Source organism: Haliotis cracherodii, unplaced genomic scaffold (genome assembly GCF_022045235.1).
Source record: "Haliotis cracherodii isolate W230 unplaced genomic scaffold, xgHalCrac1.p SCAF_1, whole genome shotgun sequence".
NCBI classification, from domain to species: domain Eukaryota; kingdom Metazoa; phylum Mollusca; class Gastropoda; order Lepetellida; family Haliotidae; genus Haliotis; species Haliotis cracherodii.
In genome coordinates this window covers 39,600,061-39,626,009 of record NW_027266264.1, presented here as the reverse complement: position 1 = coordinate 39,626,009, position 25,949 = coordinate 39,600,061, and the positions used below count along the sequence as shown (strand labels likewise).

General features: G+C 37.6%; 1 protein-coding gene across 3 annotated transcripts in view; it reads left to right on the top strand.

The window, feature by feature from the left end:
* Window positions 1-7,063, top strand: part of LOC139477860 (uncharacterized) — a 146,182-nt gene extending 139,119 nt beyond the window's left edge. For 2 of the 3 annotated variants that reach the window (XM_071260295.1, XM_071260306.1), the window contains exon 16: window positions 5,196-7,063. In XM_071260295.1, coding sequence (XP_071116396.1) covers window positions 5,196-5,957 — 762 coding nt within the window. In that variant the 3' untranslated portion in view covers window positions 5,958-7,063. The remainder of the gene's footprint in view (window positions 1-5,195) is intronic. The other variant, XR_011654161.1, reaches the window with a different exon arrangement.
* The last annotated feature ends 18,886 nt before the right edge of the window (window positions 7,064-25,949 follow it).

The window sequence follows — 25,949 nt, the reverse complement described above, 5'->3', positions numbered from 1 at the left end:
GAGGTATTACACATGACAATGTTATTACATGTGCTAAGAGGTATTACACATGATAAGAGGTATTACACATGGCAAGAGGTATTACACATAGATAGAGGTATTACACATGACAACAGGCATTACATGTGCTAAGAGGTATTACACATAGATAGAGGTATTACACATAACAAGAGGTATTACATGTGCTAAGAGATATTACACATGACAAGAGGTATTACATGTGCTAAGAGGTATTACACATGTTAAGAGGTATTGCACATAGATAGAGGTATTTCACATGACAGAGGTATTTCACATGGTTAGAGGTATTTCACATGGTAAGAGGCATTACACATGATAAGAGGTATTACACATTGCAAGAGGTATTTCACATGGTAAGAGGTATTACACATGGTAAGAGGTATTACACATTGTAAGAGGTATTACACATGGCAAGAGGTATTACACATGGTATGAGGTATTACACATTGCAAGACGTATTACACATGACAGAGGTATTACACATGGCAAGAGGTATTAGACATGGCAAGAGGTATTAGACATGGCAAGAGGTATTACACATAGATAGAGGTATTACACATGACAAGAGGTATAATATGTTGCAAGAGGTATTACATATGGTAAGAGGTATTACATGTTGCAAGAGGTATTACACGTTGCAAGAGGTATTACATGTGACAAGAGGTATTGCACATGACAAGACGTATTACACATGACAAGAGGTATTACACATGGCAAGAGGTATTGCACATAGTTATTACACATGACAGCTCTAGGTATTTTACATGGTAAGAGGTATTTCACATGGTAAGAGGTATTACACATGATAAGAGGTATTACATGTTGCAAGAGGTATTACATGTAACAAGAGGTATTGCACATGACAAGAGGTATTACACATGGTAAGAGGCATTACACATGATAAGAGGTATTACACATTGCAAGAGGTATTTCACATGGTAAGAGGTATTACACATTGTAAGAGGTATTACACATGGTAAGAGGTATTACATGTTTCAAGAGGTATTACACGTGACAAGAGGTATTACACATGACAAGAAGTATTACACAGTACAAGAGGTATTACATGTTGCAAGAGGTATTACACATGGTAAGAGGTATTACACATGACAAGAATTATTACACAGTACAAGAGGTATAACACGTTGCAAGAGGTATTACACATTACAAGAGGTATTACACATGGTAAGAGGCATTATACATGGTAAGAGGTATTACACATGGTAAGAGGTATTACACATGGCAAGAGGTATTACATATGGTAAGAGGCATTACACATGGCAAGAGGTATTACACATGGCAAGAGGTATTACACATGGCAAGAGGTATTAGACATGGCAAGAGGTATTACACATAGATAGAGGTATTACATGTTGCAAGAGGTATTACATGTTGCAAGAGGTATTACATATGGTAAGAGGTATTACATGTTGCAAGAGGTATTCCACGTTGCAAGAGGTATTGCACATGACAAGACGTATTACACATGACAAGACGTATTACACATAGAGGTATTACACATAACAAGAGGTATTACATATGCTAAGAGGTATTACACATGACAATGTTATTACATGTGCTAAGAGGTATTACACATGATAAGAGGTATTACACATGACAAGAGGTATTACACATAGATAGAGGTATTACACATGACAACAGGCATTACATGTGCTAAGAGGTATTACACATAGATAGAGGTATTACACATAACAAGAGGTATTACATGTGCTAAGAGATATTACACATGACAAGAGGTATTACATGTGCTAAGAGGTATTACACATGGCAAGAGGTATTGCACATAGATAGAGGTATTTCACATGACAGAGGTATTTCACATGGTTAGAGGTATTTCACATGGTAAGAGGCATTACACATGATAAGAGGTATTACACATTGCAAGAGGTATTTCACATGGTAAGAGGTATTACACATGGTAAGAGGTATTACACATTGTAAGAGGTATTACACATGGCAAGAGGTATTACACATGGTATGAGGTATTACACATTGCAAGAGGTATTACACATGACAGAGGTATTACACATGGCAAGAGGTATTAGACATGGCAAGAGGTATTAGACATGGCAAGAGGTATTACACATAGATAGAGGTATTACACATGACAATAGGGTATTACATGTTGCAAGAGGTATTACATATGGTAAGAGGTATTACATGTTGCAAGAGGTATTACACGTTGCAAGAGGTATTACATGTGACAAGAGGTATTGCACATGACAAGACGTATTACACATGACAAGAGGTATTACACATGGCAAGAGGTATTGCACATAGTTATTACACATGACAGCTCTAGGTATTTTACATGGTAAGAGGTATTTCACATGGTAAGAGGTATTACACATGATAAGAGGTATTACATGTTGGAAGAGGTATTACATGTAACAAGAGGTATTGCACATGACAAGAGGTATTACACATGGTAAGAGGCATTACACATGATAAGAGGTATTACACATTGCAAGAGGTATTTCACATGGTAAGAGGTATTACACATGGTAAGAGGTATTACATGTTTCAAGAGGTATTACACGTGACAAGAGGTATTACACATGACAAGAAGTATTACACAGTACAAGAGGTATTACATGTTGCAAGAGGTATTACACATGGTAAGAGGTATTACACATGACAAGAATTATTACACAGTACAAGAGGTATAACACGTTGCAAGAGGTATTACACATGGTAAGAGGCATTATACATGGTAAGAGGTATTACACATGGTAAGAGGTATTACACATGGCAAGAGGTATTACATATGGTAAGAGGCATTACACATGGCAAGAGGTATTACACATGGCAAGAGGTATTACACATGGCAAGAGGTATTAGACATGGCAAGAGGTATTACACATAGATAGAGGTATTACACATGACAAGAGGTATTACATGTTGCAAGAGGTATTACATATGGTAAGAGGTATTACATGTTGCAAGAGGCATTACACGTTGCAAGAGGTATTGCACATGACAAGACGTATTACACATGACAAGAGGTATTACACATAGAGGTATTACACATGAGAAGAGGTATTACACATGATAAGAGGTATTACACATGATAAGAGGTATTAAATGTTGCAAGAAGAATTACACATGACAAGAGGTATTACATGTTGCAAGAGGTATGACATATGGTAAGAGGTATTACATTTTGCAAGAGGTATTACACGTTGCAAGAGGTATTACATGTGACAAGAGGTATTGCACATGACAAGACATATTACACATGACAAGAGGTATTACACATTAAAAGAGATATTACACATAGAGGTATTACACATAGAGGTATTACACATGATAAGAGGTATTACATGTTGCAAGAGGTATTACACATGTGGTAAGATGTATTACATGTTGCAAGAGGTATTACATGTGACAAGAGGTATTGCACATGACAAGAGGTATTACACATTGCAAGAGGTATTACACATTGTAAGAGGTATTACACATGACAGAGGTATTACACATGGTAAGAGGTATAACATGTTGCAAGAGGTATTACATGTGACAAGAGGTATTACACATGGTAACAGGTATTACACATTGTAAGAGGTATTATACATGGTAAGAGGTATTACATGTTTCAAGAGGTATTACACGTGACAAGAGGTATTACACATGACAAGAAGTATTACACAGTACAAGAGGTATTACATGTTGGAAGAGGTATTACACATGGTAAGAGGTATTACACATGACAAGAATTATTACACAGTACATGAGGTATAACACGTTGCAAGAGGTATTACACATTACAAGAGGTATTACACATGGTAAGAGGCATTATACATGGTAAGAGGTATTACACATGGTAAGAGATATTACACATGGCAAGAGGTATTACACATGGTAAGAGGTATTACACATGGCAAGAGGTATAACACATGACAAGAGGTATTACACATGGCAAGAGGTATTACACATGGCAAGAGGTATTAGATATGGGAAGAGGTATTACACATAGATAGAGGTATTACACATGACAAGAGGTATTACATGTTGCAAGAGGTATTACACATGGTAAGAGGTATTACATGTTGCAAGAGGTATTACACGTTGCAAGAGGTATTACATGTGACAAGAGGTATTGCACATGACAAGACGTATTACACATGACAAGAGGTATTACACATTAAAAGAGGTATTACACATAGAGGTATTACATATGACAAGAGGTATTACACATTAAAAGAGGTATTACACATGATAAGAGGTATTACATGTTGCAAGAGGTATTACACATGATAAGAGGTATTACATGTTGCAAGAGGTATTACACATGGTAAGAGGTATTACATGTTGCAAGAGGTATTACACGTTGCAAGAGGTATTACATGTGACAAGAGGTATTGCACATGACAAGACGTATTACACATGACAAGAGGTATTACACATTAAAAGAGGTATTACACATAGAGGTATTACATATGACGAGAGGTATTACACATGGTAAGAGGTATTACACATGATAAGAGGTATTACATGTTGCAAGAGGTATTACACATGATAAGAGGTATTACACATGGCAAGAGGTATTACACATAGAGGTATTACACATGACAAGAGGTATTACACATTGCAAGAGGTATTTCACATGGTAAGAGGTATTACACATGATAAGAGGTATTACACATTGCATGAGGTATTACACATTGCAAGAGGTATTACACATGGTATGAGGTTTTACACATGGTAAGAAGTATTACACATGGGAAGAGGTATTACACGTTGAAGAGGTATTACATGTTGCAAGAGGTATTTCAAATTGTAAGAGGTATTACACGTTGCAAGAGGTATTACACATGGTAAGAGGTATTACACATTGCAAGAGGTATTACACATTGTAAGAGGTATTACATGTTGCAAGAGGTTTTACACTTGACAAGAGCTATTACACATGGCAGAGGTATTACACATAACAAGAGCTATTACACATGACAGGTATTACACATAACAAGAACTATTACACATGACAGAGGTATTTCACATGGTAAGAGGTATTACATGTGACAAGAAGTATTACACATGACAAGAGCTATTACACATGGCAAGAGGTATTACACATGACAAGAGCTATTACACATGACAGAGGTATCTTTACAAATAGTGTATCTGTTACAAGGATTGTCTGCACATTACAGGAGCAAGAAAGACAAGCACTGGAAAAAAAGCAACGAGAAATGAGAGCTGCCATACAAATATCTTTGAGAACTAAGAAGATGGAAACAAGCCTTGTGGATCAAATTCTGTCAACTAATCAGCCGAAGATACGAAGCGAGGAGAATGATGGGCTTGACGATTTGTATGGATTGTCAGAAATGGCCTCAGAGATTGAAACGGAGAGTAGTGAGAACTTGGATATTGAGACCAGCATGGAAAATGTGAAAATATCCCAGGTAGGAACACATATTGGTGAGTCAAGGCTGAAAGGACAGCCAGTGTTTGGCCGTGAGGGACATCTGGGACCTCACGGTCAGACTCCTCTGATGTCAACACTCCCACAGACAGGCACATCTCCACAATCTGTCAATGACAGAAGCAGTAGCTCTCAGCTCTCTCATGTAACCTCTCTTCCTGGCTTCTCTTGCACCCCCTCCAGATTCTGTCCAGCGGCCCAGGACACGGGGCAATCTACTCCCACTGCCACAACCCATGTTACTTGTAACATAGATGATAATGATTATGGTGATAATGATGATGATGAATTTTTCTCCCAAGAAATACAACAAAGTCTGGTGATGTTTAGCCCTAGCACCTCATCTTCCCATCTCGCCTCAGTTAGACAAACAAATCCTCATGCTCCCAGACCAGTGCATGACTCCAACAAAGTCCTCTCCAGAGCAAGAGAAGATTCAGATAGCCCTACACCAACCAAAAAAAAGAAGAATGTGCCTGGATTTTAAATGCATTTTCATACACCAAGCAAGTGAATTAATCCACAATGATGATTAACACTGAAACATACTTGTTTACAACAGTTAAGCTTTCTTAACCATTGTACGGTATGTGCATTCCATTGAACATGTTCTGTGTTGCAGAAGATAAGGCCATAAATCAGTAATAAGCCAGCAACTATCTCAAACTATTGTAAGAACTGTGAGAGTTCGAGTTCTATATTCAAATCCTTCCAAATGTTGGTTTGTCAAAAAGACTTAGGAATTGAATTTGAATCAGAAGTGACCTAAGACAGTGACTTCTTGAAAACATCACGCAGTCTCAAGTATATGTTTATTTAACCTGTGCCTTGTCACTTAATGTCAATAAACAGGAAACATTTTACTGCTGCTGAATTGTTTATATTTATTTCATCCTGTAAACCACTTTCATAAATACTGCCAGAATTCAGGATGGCTCTATCATAGTCTTGCTGGACACACATGGTGTCAGGCCGGTAAGTGGAGGTCTGGAGTCTCCATAGTAGTCATGCTGGACACACACAGATGACAGGCCAGTTATTGGAGGTCTGGAGTCTCCATAGTAGTCTTGCTGGACACACACAGATGACAGGCAAGTTACTGGAGGTCTGGAGTCTCCATAGTAGTCTTGCTGGACACACACAGATGACAGGCCAGTTACTGGAGGTCTGGATGTCTCCATAGCAGTCTTGCTGGACACACAGATGACAGGCAAGTTACTGGAGGTCTGGATGTCTCCATAGTAGTCTTGCTGGACACTCACAGGATAAAAATAATTCTTACAAAATGATTATTTGTAAAAATAGACTTTCAAAAATATAATGTTAACATTTTCTCTGCAATTCATGTCACATGGGTCTTACCTGTCAGCAAATGAGCAGTTGAAATTGTACATGAAAATGATATGAGACGTATACAAAAACTATATTATTCACTATTTCATGTGCTAGTAGATCTGTTTATATTTAAGCAGTTAGGACTTGAGTGTATTGAGACAGCAAGTATTTTGACAATGTGCATCTGACAGGGGTGCCTGCCAGCTCTCTTACGTCAAATGGCTGATATTCAACTGAAACAGTTGGGTTATTGTTAGTTGTTATGTTGAAGAATAAAATTTGGGTATTTCTGAAATATGTTTATTTAATTATTAGCTCTCCAGTGGTGAGATGTTGTTGTCGAGATGACATATTGGTAAATGCATATAGGGATTAGCATCATGACTACTGCAGCCCTATGTTTTTCATTTGTGATCACACCTCAATTCGCAAACTACATTCCCTACTCAATTATTTACAGTCTGGCATGATAAGGTGGAATATTGCTGACTGCACCATTATAAAATCTAACTGTTTAAGATATTGTTTAATTTTGTTTTTCTTCTTGAAACACATTTTGACTGCCATAGCCTATGCCGACATTATTGAAAATGGAATATAGCCCCAGCCCCTTGTAAAAATGTCCCCAGAAAATCAACTGACATGTTAGTGAAAATAGTAGTATAGGTAATAGGGGTTCTGGCTCACTTCCACTGGAGCCAGAATTATATACCTATACTGCTACTACAGGGGAAATTTTTTATGTGTAAACGCTGATGCGATTCAACGATCGTCATGATTCGTATTTAAAGAAACCTCAATATTAATTAATAATGGATAAAATTTACTTTAGCCCACGAAGATATTGGAAAGGTATAGGAGCAATAAAGAAATTAGCCACTGCGGCTAAGGTATCTAAAGATGTAGCCAAGGATTGGTTAAAGAAACAAGCGATGTGGCAAATATACTTACCGGCACCGCGTTATATACCGAGGAAGAAGTTTGATATTTTTACAACGAATGAAGTTCATCAGGCTGACCTCTTGTTTCTTCCCCATGATAAGGTAAAACGCAAAATGTATAAATACGCTTTAACCGTAGTGGATGTGGTTAGTCGATACAAAGAGGCTGAGCCATTAACCTCGAAAGATTCAACAGAAGTAGCTAATGCACTGAGCCATATATATAAACGCGGACCACTAAAATGTCCTAAGCTATTTCAAGTAGATCCCGTTCGTGAGTTTATGGGATCAGTAACTAAACTATTAACAAAGCACGATGTCGAAATCAGGCGTGGTGAAAAAGAGGCCCACCGTAGTCAAGCTATCGTTGAAAGATTTAACCGGACATTAGCAGAACGTTTGTTTGGCTATCAGTATGGGATCGAAATGAAATCAGATCGATTAAGATCAGCCGAATAGGTGACACGTTTATCAGCTGTTGTATCAGCGCTGAATAATGAAGTAATGAGATTAATCAGGAAGAAACCATCTGATGCGATTAAGATGAAATCTGTGACTTCCGAATCTTCAGCACCGAGGAGAGGCAAAGAACAAAATCTTCCGGATAGAGTAAGCGTAAGATATTTATACCAGCCCTGTGAACTCGAAGGAGGCCTACGTCGCGCAACAGATCCGATTTGGTCCCTTAATATACATAACATTAGTCGATTGGTTATGAAAGAAGGAGAGCCTATTCTTTATTATCTTAAAGATGGACCGGGCAGGGCATTTGTACGAGAAGAGTTGCTCATAGTTCCCAACGATACAGTATTACCACCATAACCATAAGCATAGGTAGTTACACCATCCTTATCAATCCATCTCTTTGTATCTAAGGGGGATAATGATGTCTTGTTTATTCTTAATCCATATATCCTGTGATTGTAACTTCTTAAAGAGTTCATCTGGTGTTTGAACGTTCTACCATTGAATAATGCTTCTTTATACTGTTCGTGTTTGATATGCTTTTTTACCACATACTTCTTAACACCTTTAGCTTTTCTTGTCTCTCCATTATCGCACTTCTTTATAGAATACATCTTAGGTCTTAATCCAACATACGCCCCTATAGGGGTCCCAGCACATTCATCCTTCATCTTATCTAACACCTTTTTATTTACTACGCTGTGCAGTGGATTATCTTTTGGGTAATCGCTCGTGTCATACATATCTATTTTTTATGAACACCTCGCATCTCTCACCGTATTGCTTCTTAAGTTCGTTGTAATAAAAGTCATACATTAAGTGTTTTGACAAGTCGAGAATACTCATACCAACGTTAAATTTTATATTACTCTTCTTCATATGCAACGCGGCTAAGTCGTTATCAAATATCTTGCTTCTGTTAAAAGCCAGACTGGCTCCTGAGTCTTTCTTCCTCATTAGACCTGTCTGATTTAACATAAACACGCTTCCTCAGATTCTCCATAGTTTATATACCAAATACTGAGTTATTCATAAGCTTATATAGATTTTTTTCAAAATCGCTGGTAGCCATCTTTCTTAAATCTGTGTTCAGTCTTATATAGGGCTCCATCCAAGGGCTTTGATCAAACTTTAGAACTCTGTATTTTATTTAGTTACATACCTAACGATAGATATAACTGGAGATTTCTGTAGTGAGCTATATATTTTGTCTTATCCATCAAATTTGATACGAGTTTTTCTACGTTAGCTAACCTAGTATTACCCATCAAGGAGTGTTGCTATTCTGACATCCAATCTTTATTAACCATTAATCTTTCGGGGGCTAGCGGATAACTGTTAGGGTCTTTATGTAACAAATTTGGATATTCCAAGTCAACTTCTAGTATGTACCCTTTATCGGAATCTGAGGGGATATTATTCACTTCGATATCATCGACCCACTCAAAACCACCCGTGGGTAAAGGTTGACTCATAGCCCATCCGCACAAATTGTTGGCGTCGAGATATAATATGTGCATGTCGGGTTTACTCGGATCATATCCTTCCACTAATTTATTATTAGCCTTAGAATACCTTTTAGCCTCCATCGATATACCACCTCTTAATCCTTTCTCAATAAACAAGTGCATATCGTCATCATTGAGTAGTTTTAGTTCTACACCGGTCTTCTTCAACAATGCATCCCATAATAGTCCTGGACTGGAATAGTACCATGCCGGGTCCAAGCCGTATTGTTTTAAACATGTCTTTCTAAATATCCCGAATATATCGGCGAGTAACAGTACATCGGTTTTTAAGTACAGATCGTGATAATCGCCTAAATTCTTACAACCTAATTTATCCCAAACTGTCAGAGCGTGTTCATAATCGGCATCAGTTATTTTAGATTCTGTTAAGTTACTATAGAATGATTCAAGAGGTGGTAATTTAGTTTCGTCGAATCTAGACCAATCATCCATATATTCGTAAGGATATACACCTTTTCTCAACAACAAATGACGAGTTAACCGATCGGTATATTGATTTGTTATTGCAAAGTCATCGTGATTGTTCGCATTAGCTAGATTGTCCAGGGAAGATAACAGAAACTGTACGGAGTCTATGAATCTAAGCCCATTACTGTGCTTTATTCTGGCTTTCCCATCCTTGTCCCTATAATGTATAGTTTTAGTCAACGAGAATGATATGTATTTTTCCATATTATTAGGAATACACGTTAAACCGCCGTCGGTCTTTGAGATAGCTTGCATGATGAGATGTGAAACATATCCTCTAAGGTTGTGAAACACAACGGGGATGGGTATTGTTTGAGAATTCATTTTTAGTTTCAAGTTACACTCGTTATGCTCCCCGATAATTACCTGTGACATGGCAATGATCTCTTACAGAATCCCCATTCAGGGGTTTATTACAAACATGACAACTCTTTGACTTCTTATAGACCCTCCAAATATCACTCGTCATACACATGGGTTTCTTATGTGATAAATTTTCCCTGATTATTCTCTCTTCATTTTGTAGATATTCTAGGAACTTTCTCGCTGCATCGGGACCTCTGTAAACCACATGCCGGTTTGTTTTCCCATCATACCTTACAACTATATATCCAAACCCACAAGGAATATGTTCTTGAGTTTTGTATGTAAAACTATCTTGATTATTGTGTTCGGTATTTTCTATAGGTTTGATAAGTGCTTCGGAGTCATTTGGCATTTGATTACAATAATGTTCAAATTTTAGTATATTTTATCCCTCTTTAGGCATATCGATCCTGATAACAGTCTGTCCAACACCTCTGCAGTCTTCTTTATGCGCTTCTAATAGATCTTGTCTGCTGTACCCATGCAGGCATCTTTCGCAGAAATATTTCTTTCCCTTATATTTTGTTTGATCGTATAATAGCCTGTTTAAACTCTTTATCCATGTATAATGATATTTTCCATCTTTTTCGATCAGAAATGAATTGATTCTGGAAATATGTTCAGGAGCGGAGCTTATCCTGTGTATAGCAATTCCTGTAGAAGAATGTCCGAAAATATTTATAGCTAAATTATTTTGTATTTCCGCCTTATCAATTTGGGAGATTGGTGTAGGTTTCCTCTAAACCATCAAGGTTGAGTCTGTCGTTTTGGGGATAGTTCGAAGGTCTATCTGGATTTTTGTCTACGGGGAACAATGCAGATCTTATCATCACTCTGAAACAGTCATCGAATTTATTTTTTACATTAATTATGGCTTTTTTCTTTTTATAATACGGGGGTAAATCTATATAAGATCCACCTTTGAAAGGCATATAATTTGCTATATCTAAATATAAACTATCGATTTTATCCACACCCCAACCAGAACCTCTATTAGTCCAATGTTCTAAATTTTCCTGTATCCTCTGAATTGATGTATTTAATGATGCGTTTAAAGTATCGGATTCGGTTAAAACTTCTTGATTGCTTCGGAAATATGGTTCGGTATATTCAGTGCTATCGTCTGCGTTACTTTTACTCAATGACATTTTAACCGTCAGCTGGTATTTTATACTATTTAAATCATCTAATTCCTTGTTAATTTTGCTCGATATGATGGGCTTAACATCATTAACATCCATGTTGGAATTAATATCCATCTTCCAACCTCTTAGATATTTACCAATGCCAGCTGTGGGTACAAATTTTAACTCATTATTATCAACAACTTGTTGATTTTATCATCATCGCCAACTGATTTACTATTATCCAGTAAAGCGATCAATTCAGCTTTTCTCATTCGAGAATAACCTCTCAGCCCACTGTTTTTTGCTTGAGCTTTGAGTTCTCCAACAGTCTGGGGTTTGTTGTATTCCAAACCGAGTAAATCAATCAGTTCAGCTTTTCTCATTCGAGAATATCCACGCAGACCAATTGCTTTGCCAAAGCTTTCAGCGAGCTGACAACGTAAGTCATTGTGATATATAACTACAGGTGGACTAATCTCTAATTGGTTTGAATTCTACCCAATCTTTTTTTCTCATTTCGGTAAGCCTTTTTCCTCTCATAAATAAATTGAAACTGTTTCTTTTCAGCACCGTGACTCTTACATAAACAGTAACTACCTTTGACCCCAATCCCATATACAGAACACGAATAATTAATATGCCCTTTTCTAATTGCAATGGAATGGATTCCACAAAAATCAGTCATGCAGCTTTTTCCACAAATTTGTGATTGGCCCATGCGTATGAATTTACATCTTGATGTGCCTCTCGCCATTGTGATAAATATACACTTCTAGTATCATTTGTCTAAATGCGAGTAGTCATGGTTTATGTGTAGTTTTTGTGTAGCTAAAAATAGCAATGACTGATAACCCAAACACTATAAACGCTATCTCGCGGTCTTTCTTAGCCTCTGACGGTGTATAAAACTGAGAGAGTGTTGGTCTCTGTATTGGATCAAGTTTCTTCCCATAAACGAGGAAGTATTCGTGCATGGCAGATTCAGCATCCTTAAACGTTTGAATTGAATGTCCTTGCTAACGCAGTTCTTTATTGATAAAATCTAATCTCTTCATTCTGCGCCTGGCCCATTGTGACTGGGCTGCTTGGAGTTGTTCTACTGGTTTATTATGTCTTTTACGCTCCTTTTCAACTTCTTTAGCGTTTGATTCCCTCATACTAGAAAATAAATAATTACTCCCCGAAAAAGCTAGAGCATTAACAATAGCTCCACCGGCCATCATCGCAATTGATGCCATATTAAATGAATATAAAATATTCAAATGTTCAATAATATAGAATATTCAAATGTTTAATTACTTCATTATGTCTTCTGGGATAAGTCCTTGTTTGATGAGCATATCTTTTGTAGCCATTGCCAATCCAAGAATCAAGAATCATCATACTGATATCATAACCATTAAAATCTAGCTTGGGAGGTGTGGCTTTAGTAATCATTTTAGCCATACGGGAATAGCCAATGGCCAAGCCGGTAACCACTGCTGAATGATACGTTGCGTTTACCAACATTTTACCGTCTGTGACTGGAGTAGTCATTATAACATTATATGGGGACTTACCTCTAATTGAACCTCATCTTATTTTTGAACTTGTGTCGTTTTCTCTTCTCCGGTCTTATGAAATAACCATACCGCCGTTATAGCAACAACTCCTAGTGCATAGGGAGCCCAAGTTTTAATCGGATGTTCAGTATGCCGTTTTGCCTTCCTCGCTAGCCTGCCCTTCCTACCAGCTGCAACCTTTCATGGATTCTTAGTCACTCTGACTTGTTGTGGTGGTATTTCCTCATTCACTTGTGAAGCAATCGCTGGTTTTTCCTCATTCACTTGTTGTGATTCCTCGTTCACTTGTTGTGATACAATCGGGGTTTGTACTTGAGTCTCCATTATTATTAAGTGGGCATGTATGTTTAAAATGACAATATCTAGCCGTTATTAAAGCGGTGGTGAGTGGAGCTAAGAACATTCCATATCTATGATAAAACTCACAGCTTACTGAGCTTAAGGCGTGTTCGATGAATGGGTCTTTCTCGAGAGATTCACATAAATACGGGCGATTTTCTGCCGGGATAGGAAGAAACGTACTAGCTACAACTGTGTAAAGTTGTAACATAGCCGAACCTATTGTTTAAGTCATGGCAGCTCCCAGGGCAGACTCGTAACGTGCGTACAGTTTTGTAATTTCTTCATCGGTCATGTTATCAATTTTTTCGGTGGTATAATTTTACCAAAATATTGGGAACATTTTCCACCGGCTACCAAAGCCGAGAATCTTTCTCTATGTTTATCTGTATGTTGATCTGCATGTTGATCATGTTCTTTGAGCATTTGTTCGATGAGTTCGTCGCTTTCCATAATGTAATACCTAAGGAGATATTTAAGTCTAACATAATTGAATATGACATATCCAATACAGCCCGAAATAAAAAACTGTTGAAAAAGAATGAGGATTTCGAACCACATTATTACATCACAACCGCTAATGTTCAATTTACTATATTTTTGCTATATTTGCTACATTTTGCTAAGCAATTGCATAAGCAGCTGGTTGATCGGTTTTTAATACGAGTTTACAGTGCTTTGTTGAAGCTAACAGTTTTCTGACTTTATCTCGCTCGGACTTGGTATAAATAACATCATTTTTGCGTAGACATTCCTCGAATGAATCTCGGTCTTTGCAATGAAACAGGGCTACCCATTTGGTCTGCTCTCTGAGATCTTTCAGGACAGAGTTGTATTTTTGAGTAAGTACCCAAACACTATGCTGAGTATGTCTACTGGAGAATGCTACATACGAAAGCATATCTTTCTTTCTGGTAAGTTCTTTACTTGCACTGCAGTCGTCTATTATGAAAAGGGTTGATTCGCCTTTGTATTTTTCGTGACGTACTCGTAAACAGTCTCGTAAACGATTGCCCAGATCAACTTTGTACACCCCATCGTCATTCATTACCCAATCTCTCGATAGGTATGTTTTATTAACGCTTAAATAGTCGGACACAAAATAATAATATGGTCTAAAACACCCCGATAATGACTTTCTAAAATATCGAGAATAAAAGCTGTTTTTCCGCAACCTGTTTGCCCGCAGATGATAGCGCAGTGCGGTTCTTTAGGTAAAAGATTATTAATTGATCGCCTGCACGAATCTTCCATTCTGTATATTAAGTTGCGCATCTATAATCACGTACAAATATATGTTTAATTTACCAGCCGATTCCTGGAGCTTCGTTATCTGTATAGTGACACCCTCGCTAGCATTTTCTATTCTCCGCCCACTACCGTGTAGTTGGTCATCATCCGTGGTTCGCATGTCGAGCCATAGCGCATACTTCATGGTGAGGTATTCACCCATCGATACATCCCAGAAAGACAGATCTTTCACGCCTGCGTTAACTTCAGGGCTTTGTTTTATAGAAGGGAGTTTTTTAATCTCATCCCATTGTTGATACGCTAGCATTCCTTGACTAAATAGTTGATTACGCACACCCTCAATACTCAATTCTACTTTTGTAATCTTGTGATTGTAGAACTTCTTGGTATTTCTTTTAAATGCATCGGAGGGGTCCTCGAGCAACATTTAAATGCCCTTCAATGATCTTGTGGGGTCGTTTAGATTGATATTCCACGTCGTATCTTTTTTGCTCCTTATAATCTTTCGGTGTCGAAGCACGCAATCGTACAAAATAGCTAAACTTCCGGTATACTGGTTACGAATTTGTCTGGCTAATTCAGGATCCGTTATCATATCCTACTCCAGTGAGATATTGTCAATGGAATAGCTAGCATCTTCAGCAGCTCTGATTACTCTGCTGTAGTCATTAAAAGTGAGTTTGTATTCTAACCTATCGCCTAGGGATGCTTGATAAAAGGGCAGGTGACTATCTAGTGATTCAAAGTCGAGCGGAATATAGAATCGGTTACCTAATGCGCCGGCAACAGCGAGATCTTTTACGACTGTATTATCACCATTATCAACACCCACACGCAGTCTCAATGTGTTCCGATTATTGATACCTTGGTACTGTAAGTTTTCCCGCTCTTTATCCGTTCTCCAGAGATCCATGTAACAGAAATATACATCGCTATCATCAATATTCAAAACCTCATTACCACTAATTTTAACCGCGATTTTCTTAACGATAGCACGGCTATGTTCTGAACGGGCTCCCTGTCGGACAGTTCACAGAACTAACACATCGTGTGCGCCGAGATTAGAAAAGCGAACCAGAAGTGTTTGATTCTGATCAATGGAACTCGGGTAGTTATAGTTACAGACTGGTGAATTGCTTTGACCCTTAATGGATCCCGAAGTCTATGTTGTGGGTTTAACTTGCGTCCATATTGTGAAGACATTGTTATATTGAAATTATGTAACCTTATGTTTAATATAAAAATGGATGATTTTAATCTGGATAACTTTGATAACCCTAGTACAATCGAAGAGGGTACTGATTAAACCAGCTTTGGTGGCATGAATCTTAGCGATGAACTTTTACAATCAACAGTTAATGATTATTACGATGCCTTTAAAGATGTTAGTCCTGTTGTTCGTGACTATTCAAAGTTTATGATAGATAGAAAAGATAGTAAAGGAATATTGCGACTGCATGGCGCTCCAGATATTGATCTTATGAATTCTCGTATTCGTAAGCCCCAAGCCTTATCTACGATAGCTGCTAAACACGGCATCAAATTTGTTCATGATGAATTAGGTTTTGTGGACTACTCATGAGGAAAACTTTCCTCGAAGACTACTAAGGTTCTTCGGACTGTGCGTGCTGAACTCGGCTACATAGTTAATTTGGAAGAAAGCTTGAAGCTGGCCTGGGACGGGCTCGGAGAAATCTTGGATACCTACTACAATAATTCCATGGTCAGTGTATCATCATATTCAGAGTTCAGTATTAGGGAATTACGAGGTCTTGACAAGGCAATGCGAACAATGCGTGGAGAACTCATCAATGATATAGCCAAGCTATCCGAAATCGACAAGCATATATCTTATGAGAAAATAAAACTTGATCAGGCGGGTGATGAATTCAGTAGACGTTGAGTTGCAGAAAGATTGCCTAACTTAGTAGACGAAAGATCGGCCCGCCTCGAAGCTGCTTCCAGTAATAGAAAGGCACTTCGTTCACAAATCAGTTGAATTCGAGAAACTATTGATCAAGTCCTCAACGATGATACTACACTGGCCGATAAAATTAAAACATTGTTCAGTGCGTCTGCACTTCCAGGTATAATAGGGAGTATTGTTTCCTGGCTCTTGAATTTATTAGCTAAGACCACCACTTGGCTTAGTCAAAACTTGTGGGCACTGATCGTAGCAATTGCCGGGCTGTTGTACGTGTCCGTTAAGAACTATTTATTCAAATCAGTTCGTTAAGAACTATTTAACCAAATCAGTTCATTAAGAACTATTTAACCAAATCATGAGTAAACCAACCGCGACTCCACCTACTACAAGCGCTGTTTTTTCATCGATATGTTGTTGATTTTTAGCTGCAATATGTGGTGACACTTGTGACTGTGCGTCAGTAGATGGTTGAGCGTTAGTAGATATCTGTGGCTTGACTATTCCCGTTTCGCCTGTGTTTGTTTTGCGTTATTAATTCTGTGTTAATGTCTGAATTTATACCTGTTTTTTGTTGATCGGTAGCAATAACAATTTTATTATTATAACCTATCACTTGTCCGATCTTAAGTTCCATATTACTCGGAGACATGTATAGTCCCGGCGCATAAACGTAGTCTACTTTGGATTGGGCATACTGTAATACATCTTGATAATTCTTTATAGAAGATGGTATGTCAAATGGTGAATTAATAGCATCCTCCACGTATGCGACAAACTGTTTTTGTGCATCGAGCGCCGTCCCAGAACCGATAATGGACGTTCGTGTTTTCGATTGTGCACCGAGAATTACCCATACATAAGTTCTTATTGATTCATTAACTCTTTCAAATCCTGGGTTAGTAAAACTATTTTCTGTTTTATCATTAAGAAATTCATTCTAAGCGTTACTTGTATCGTTTGGATGCACAAACTTTGTAACAATATAAGGCAAGCCACTCTTAAAACTCATAATATCTTCCCTCCAATCATTATTAAAAAGTTGCCAGTAGTGATACCAATTATGAGTTTTTAAGAAAATATTATGTAATCTTACATAAAGTTTGCTTCTATGCGACCACCTAAATGGATCTGCTGGGTCTTTTACCATTTCTTTAGCTAAAATATCACTTTCTTCCTTAACAGTTTTTGTCCACTGTATGGAACACCTAGACCATGGCTAGCTCCTTTAATACGCCAATCTGTTCCTGTAGAAACATTAAATTCATTACAAATATGTTCATACATGAACGTATTGTACGGATATTTGAGGAATTCCATGATCGATGCTGCGGTAATGGGGCACTTATTTCTTTAATTATACGTCTAATCTGATAGTACACATGAAATAATAAAACAGACTTATTTAGTTCAAATCGTGGGGCATTAAGAGATACACCACTTTCTGTTGTGGCACACCATATGGCAAAGTTTAACTGGTTCTGCCAAAATTGCATTGGATTGTGAAACCAATCATGCACCATTTTATCGTCACCCTATATTTTTCAAAGATATCAGGGAATTTTACAAAAAAACTTAGCACCAGAGGCACTTACTAAAATCGACTGATTAGTAATGTAAGTCGATTTCATATTTAAGTTATGATATAGTATCATTGTATATTTAATATGTATGTCACACTCCCAGGAATAACAAATGGTCAGTCTATTGAACTGCTTCATACTATCGATGGTCAATTGTAGTTGCTCTATGTGATGTAACGTATTACCCACGGTGGGCCAATATAAGTGCTGCGAGAGATAAAAATAAGATACAGCTAATTGATATTGATGGTAGAGAAAGCACTCCAATAATTATACCTGATGGGTATTACAGCTTATGCTCACTCAATGATGAAATTTTTAAGCCTAATGAATTAGTATCACACAAAATGAGTAGAATGGGATGCTGATTATAAGCAGAAAAGCAAATATTTCTTCTCCCGTATACAGCAGAAACACTTGGATTTTATTGGGACAACCCATTTATAAGTTCCACCTTAACACGGCATGGAGATAAATTGCCTGATTTAGTTCCCTATAAAGAGTTGTGCATCCATCTTGATCAGATAAGCATGATGTATAATATTCAACTAGAAAGTCCTTCAACTCTGCTGAGAGCTATTCCAGTCAAAGAAGACAAATATAATAGTGGTAGAACGGAATCTTTCTCATCATTACAATTTTAAAAATTAAAGCGTGGTATTATTTCAGATTTCAAAATTTCTGTATTAGCTGTAAAACATCAACCTGTGCATATAGGATACTTGAGTGTAACACTCCATATTATTAATAATGGTTGATTCATCGGGCCGTGGAATGCTCAGATAATGTCATACAATTGCGCTTTCCGATCTAGGAGACAGAAGGATTCGGTTAACCCGGCACTGATGGCAAGTTATATGCAAGATAATGTATACAAGCGGAAAGAAGTTGCATTCACAGGTAATCTAAGAGATTTAAGTGATGTCAACGTTAGTAGACTCCATAAAAACACTTCGTACAATCTTACTATCATGGAACTGTTCTGGGTGAACAATACCTTCCAAATGACGTGCTGGTTTTCTTGGGGAATTAGTCAGCAAAGAGCCGGAGTCACAGGAGACTAATCACAATTTTATTTACAAGAACAATTAACAATTTACATTATACTTAGAAAATAACTGAGGGTGCCACAGAGAGTCGATACACACTCTGGGCAGTGGGAGAGAGGTCTGCTTGGTAAGAGAGTCCAACCCCTTTTCTGCCCTAACAAGAGGTATCTGTATTTATCATATAATGGGTAGGTTTCTCGGCAGGATAAAGCCAACGGATAAAAACGATATCCGTTGGGGTCATATGCGGATAGAGATGCAAATATCAAAGGTCAAGTAGGGACTACTTTCACTGTTTACAAACAACATGGCGTCGCCCTTGTCATTCGGCGATCGAGTCAGAATTAACCATCGGGAATCTGGATAAACTAAAGGGATAATTGCTATCTTTATTAAAAGAACAGTCTAATATACTGAAAATCAGTGTCTAACTGTGATGTAGCTAAGGCATTTTATAACTTTTGGCAACTTTGGAGATATAAATTTCGAAACAATTTTGCGAGGGCACTAGGCCCAGCCAAGCGGGATCAGTAACCATATCTGTGCTTGTCAACCTCTGCGGCTTTAAACCTTTTCCACAAATTGAAATAGTTGGATTAGGCCGAAATATGTTTGAATTGTTACCTTGTTTCGTTTTGTCGCTCTGTGTTCATCTTACTGTACTTGACGTTATGATAGGACAGACCGACTGTCAACAAAGTCTGAACGTGGCCGTGACGTCTCAAAGACTAGGGTTTGAGTAGCTTCCCTTTGACAAAGGGCAGTTACTCTAGCGGACAGACCGATGGATTGCCGTGAAATGCAAGTGAAAACAGTTGTTGTTTTGCGTATATGTTGCTTCGCCACTGTATAAGAAACAGATTTTAGTTGGAGCTATATTGGCTACTGTCACAGTCCGACTGACACATCACTTACCCTGTGACCTAATAAATATTAATGCGCGCATTCCAGAAAAAATCGCAATGTTTCGGTAATGTTTGTGAGAGAGGGAGAGCTATTTTCAAGCACAGAATTAAAGAATGACATTATATGATAAAGAGGTTATCACGCTTGTGTGTTCGGGGATGGTAAATATCCTGTATTAGGAATAAACACTATGTATTTAGCTCGCCAAGGCTCGCTAAATACAATGTTTATTCCTAATGCAGGATATTTACAATCCCCAAACACACTCGCGTGATAACCTCTATGTATTTAACAAAAATTAGAACAATAAAAAGGAATAGGATTGGTTGATACACGATTGGTTGTGCCCTATGCTAAATGGATGACTAGACAGAGGGGAATACTAAATCCTGTTAATCCTGTTGGACTGGCACTAATCTTGTTGACATATTTACTGGATGCTTTGAAAGAGATTATGGTGACACTATAGACGAGCTTGTGTTGGGGCTAATCCTTAATGCACTATAGACGAGCTTGTATGGGGGCTAATCCTTATTGCCCTATAGACGAGCTTGTATGGGGGGCTAATCCTTAATGAGTCTTATTCCTGAATGTTATTCTAATATATGTGATGACAGATTTACTTAAATAAAATAGTTCAAGGTAATCTTTTATCTGGGAGATGGGATCTTGACACCTTAGGCTAGCATTTATCTAAAAGCTTCAAATCTATTAAACTATGTAGACGTAACACTTGTCTTATTGAATAGTATGTCCAGAAGATGCGCTCCCATTACCTTAGGCTAGCATCTATCTAAAAAGCTATAACTGAAACTACTGATATTTTATATATGCATTTTACCTGATGATAATTATAAATTGCTAAACTATAATTATATGAAATGATGTATAAATATAACACCATGATAACTAATAAAAGCACTTGATGTAGATCTAATTATTATAAGATAACTTAGTATAAATGTTATACCATGATATTACTCACAAGGATGATAATAAATGGACTATGATCGAAACAAAAATCGAGTGGCTACTGAATATCCTCATTACCCCACCATATGTGATGATGGGTAAGGTACATCAATTAACTAAGATAATGAATAGTGGGATCGTACTCGGGGCTTATATCCCATCAAAACGAAAAAGTGTGTTAGTCTCTCCCCTGCCAGAAAACCCAGGTTATATGTTATTTAGTTGTCCGGCAGTAAAAAATGTTAGTTTAAATTTGGTCACTGAATTCAATGATATTAAAGATAACTTGAAGAATATACCTAATCTTTCTACGCTTATTATTGAAGTCTTGTTTGGGGATGCACCAGAAGATGCCTTCGAAATATTACCAGGTCTATCAATTAAATGGCTCAAGCAACATGAGCGTCAACGTTGCAGTATTATTTATATGGGAGTATCACCCGTTGCAACTCTTGAGGGGGTCCAAATTAATAAAAGTGACAGCATTTCTCTTACTAAGATATTCATGCCGTATAATATACATTTAATAAGGTTGATGTATACTCTCAAAACATTGAAGCACGACCAGTTAAAGACTATTATATGATATAATAATATACACTATGGGTTTATATCCAGCCCTCGATGAAGCATCTGAAAAGATGGATACTGTTGATGGATTTCGATTACATCAAATAAGCGACATAAAACATCAAATAGAGAAGGAGAGGGAGTTGAGGCTTGCATTGTATAAAAAGTATCGCAGAGCCATGAATGCTCTCGACGGAGTTGACACCGCGCTTGTAACAGCTGGCATGGGACTCGGTGTAGCCGGTGTTGGTTTATTATCAACTGTAATCGCCGCGCCTATCGTACTTGGCATGGAAATAGCGTCTGGAGTCTCATGACTGACAGGAATAGCGATAATATTCATTTCTCGTAAGTTGCAAAAGAAAGCATTAAAACATGATAATATTTGGATACTTGCTGAAGCAAAGTTGAACAGCATTGAGGATCATATTTCAACAGCAATGCCTGATTGTAAGATATCTGAGGAGGAGTTTTGTTTAGTGCTGTCAGAACTCACCAAATATAAGGCAATGAAGCAGGAGATTTGATCAAATTCTTGTAAGACCAGTGGTATTAGAAAAAAAGTTCATAGAACAGGGGAGACAACAAGCGCATCAATTATTCCGTGCCAAAACCAAAGAACTGGTTGGAGATTAAAAATAGATTGCTTACTATCATTAGATCGCACCGCATAAAAATCATACATTCATTTAGACGAATGCTTACATAAGTATATAATAATGGAGAATTACAAACCAACAAAGGAAGAACTCGAAAAAGCTATCGAAGCATTTATGCTCAGGGACAAAATTATCAAATGGAGAGAATTACCACAAGGTATATATTATATCAATGATGTCAAACCAACCAAATACGGTCATCAATTGTTTCTTTCCAATGACCAAGAAGAGTATATAGTCTGGTCTTCTGAGCGAAGAACTTAGTAAAAATGTTGAATATAACTTTGTTAAAAATAATGGTGTGCGTATGCGTAAAAATAATAGAGAATATTTTCATTATAATTTAGTTTAGTCTCATCATCGTTTTTGTACTAATGGTATCATTGATTGGCTCAAGGTAGTGGTGAGCTAGAGCCAATTTAACTTGATCATTATGCGATCGTTGAATCGCATCATCATTTTTGCATAAAAAATTCCCCCTGTAGTAGCCGTATAGATATATAAATCTGGCTCCAGTGGAAGTGAGCCAGAACCCTTATTACCTACACTACTAAAATGGCCGTAAATTTTAGTCTCCATGATCTGGTAAGCGACGTTTGATTGCTTGGATGAAAGGTGGTTCTGACGTGACCCGTAATGGGATTTCTACAAATCTTTGTTTAGCGATAGCGAGAACTAAGATCTGATTTTAATGAAATTGGTTACAATCGAACATGCTCTTTCTGCCAAACTTTTAAAGAGCGCCATTTGACTTTTGCACTTGCTCTGCTTTTAATTAATCACAGAAACAATATTACAAAGTAAAGTACAGCGTGGGACGCGAAAACATCAATGAAATCATCATGTTTTCAGAACTATTTGAAATACAGGGCAGGTTTTGGTGTAACTCCTAATTATTTACTGAATAGCAATGTGTGCATAACATGGTTTCCATTTTTTTGCTGAGACAACCTTCCCTGAAATATGTGAACATCTTCATATTTGAGTATCATTTCAATTGTTTCATATCTAGAGATATAGTCGACAACGACAGGATGCAAAATATCCTCAAGATATCGCTGGCCAGCTAAATGTCCATTAACAACAACCAAATCAGTTGTCATGTGTGATATTGTCCCACACCATGACATCATGACACTACCATGCCAATCATGGTCAAGACTTTGTGTCCTAGCATACCGCTCGCCGCTATGTCGCCAACAATGTTTCTGCCATCTGTGAATCGGAGGCAAAACCTTGATTTATCTGTAAACTTTGTGTCAAAGACGGATAAGGAAGAACAGTCACATTCTTTGATCCAAAACAGATAAGGAAGAACAGTCACATTCTTTGATCCAAGACAGATAAGGAAGAACAGTCACTTTCTTTGAACAAAGACGGATAAGGAAGAACAGTCACATTCTTTGATCCAAAACAGATAAGGAAGAACAGTCACATTCTTTGATCCAAGACAGATAAGGAAGAACAGTCACTTTCTTTGAACAAAGACGGATAAGGAAGAACAGTCCAATTCTTTTATCAAAGACAGATAAGGAAGAACAGTCCCGTTCGTTGATCAAAGGCAGATAAGGAAGAACAGTCACATTCTTTGATCAAAGACAGGTAAGGAAGAACAGTCACATTCTTTCATCGAAGACAGCTTAGGACGAACAGTCACTTTCTATGATCAAAGACGGATAAGGAAGAACAGTCACATTCTTTGATCAAAGACGGATAAGGAAGAACATTCACTTTCTTTGATCAAAGACGGATAAGGAAGAACAGTCCCATTCGTTGATCAAAGACAGATTCTTTCATCGAAGACAGCTTAGGAAGAACATTCACTTTCTTTGATCAAAGACGGATAAGGAAGAACAGTCACATTCTTTGATCAAAGACGGATAAGGAAGAACAGTCACTTTCTTTGATCAAAGACGGATAAGGAAGAACAGTCACATTCTTTGATCAAAGACAGATAAGGAAGAACAGTCCCATTCTAGGATCAAAGACAGATAAGGAAGAACAGTCTCATTCCAGGATCAAAGACGGATAAGGAAGAACAGTCCCATTCTTTTATCAAAGACAGATAAGGAAGAACAGTCCCATTCGTTGATCAAAGACAGATAAGGAAGAACAGTCACATTCTTTGATCAAAGACAGATAAGGAAGAACAGTCACATTCTTTCATCAAGACAGCTTAGGAAGAACAGTCACATTCGTTGATCAAAGACGGCTAAGGAAGAACAGTCACATTTTTTCATCGAAGACAGCTTAGGAAGAACAGTCACATTCTTTGATGAAAGACAGATAAGGAAGAACAGTCACATTCTTTGATCAAAGACGGATAAGGAAGAACAGTCACATTGTTTGATCAAAGACAGATAAGGAAGAACAGTCACATACTTTGATCAAAGACGGATAAGGAAGAACAGTCACATTCTTAGATCAATGACAAACCAAACAAAGAAAAAATAGAAAAGTAACATTAAAGATCCAACCGAAGACAACAGATTGGTCCGTCTGTCACCAGTGCCTTCATGGCCTATCGAGGGATGTTCACAGTGGATACTGGAACAAAATATGCATAACTGTGTGACTAAATACTGAGACAAGACTGACGTGCTTCTTTTTACTGAAAAGGGTTGAATGGAAACGTATATATGGTGTGACATTTCAGACATTTGAATAGGGTTTTTTCTATACACACATTCACACAGATTGTTTGTCAGTATACAGGATCAGCGAATATATATCAAGAAGGAAATAAAAAAAAATTAAAATAACTGATAAGGGACAACATATCGGGGGATACCGGGAAGTTTGTGGTGGAAGCTACACACAAAGAAAAATGTTAAGCACACCCTTATATATTTCATTATTGTTTGGTCCCAATATTTGTTACTGTCATGAAAGATAATTACGGGAAGAATTATTTTTACTCGAGATGGTGTCATCAGTCATGCGTGACGGAAGCTCACGTGCCATGCTGGTATGCCTGTGCAGTATGCTACTATCTCAAAAAGCAGTATATCCAAACGTTAAAATTGCTTTCTTAAGCTCGGTTATGACATTGTGTGACCATGGCACGAAGGCGATTATCAAACGCCACAAGATGGCAAATAATCGGCATGCATAATGCAGGAATGTCTTGTAATGCCATTGGTCGGAATATTGGGGTATTATCACACTGTCGTAAGCCGTTTAGTCGAGAAACATGCTCAGATCGGTGATTACAGGACCGTCCTAGATCCGGAAGACCTGTGACGACACATCGCGAAGACAGGGAACTTTTCGTCTCATACGCCGAGAACAGTCGTAGATTACATGTGGGCCAATACAATAACGACTCTACCCTGACCAGGAATGAGCCCAGATTTGAACCCCTTTGAACGTGTTTGGGATATTCTGGGCCGGCGCATACAGATCCTCCTGTACAAGATTTACGCCAATTGGA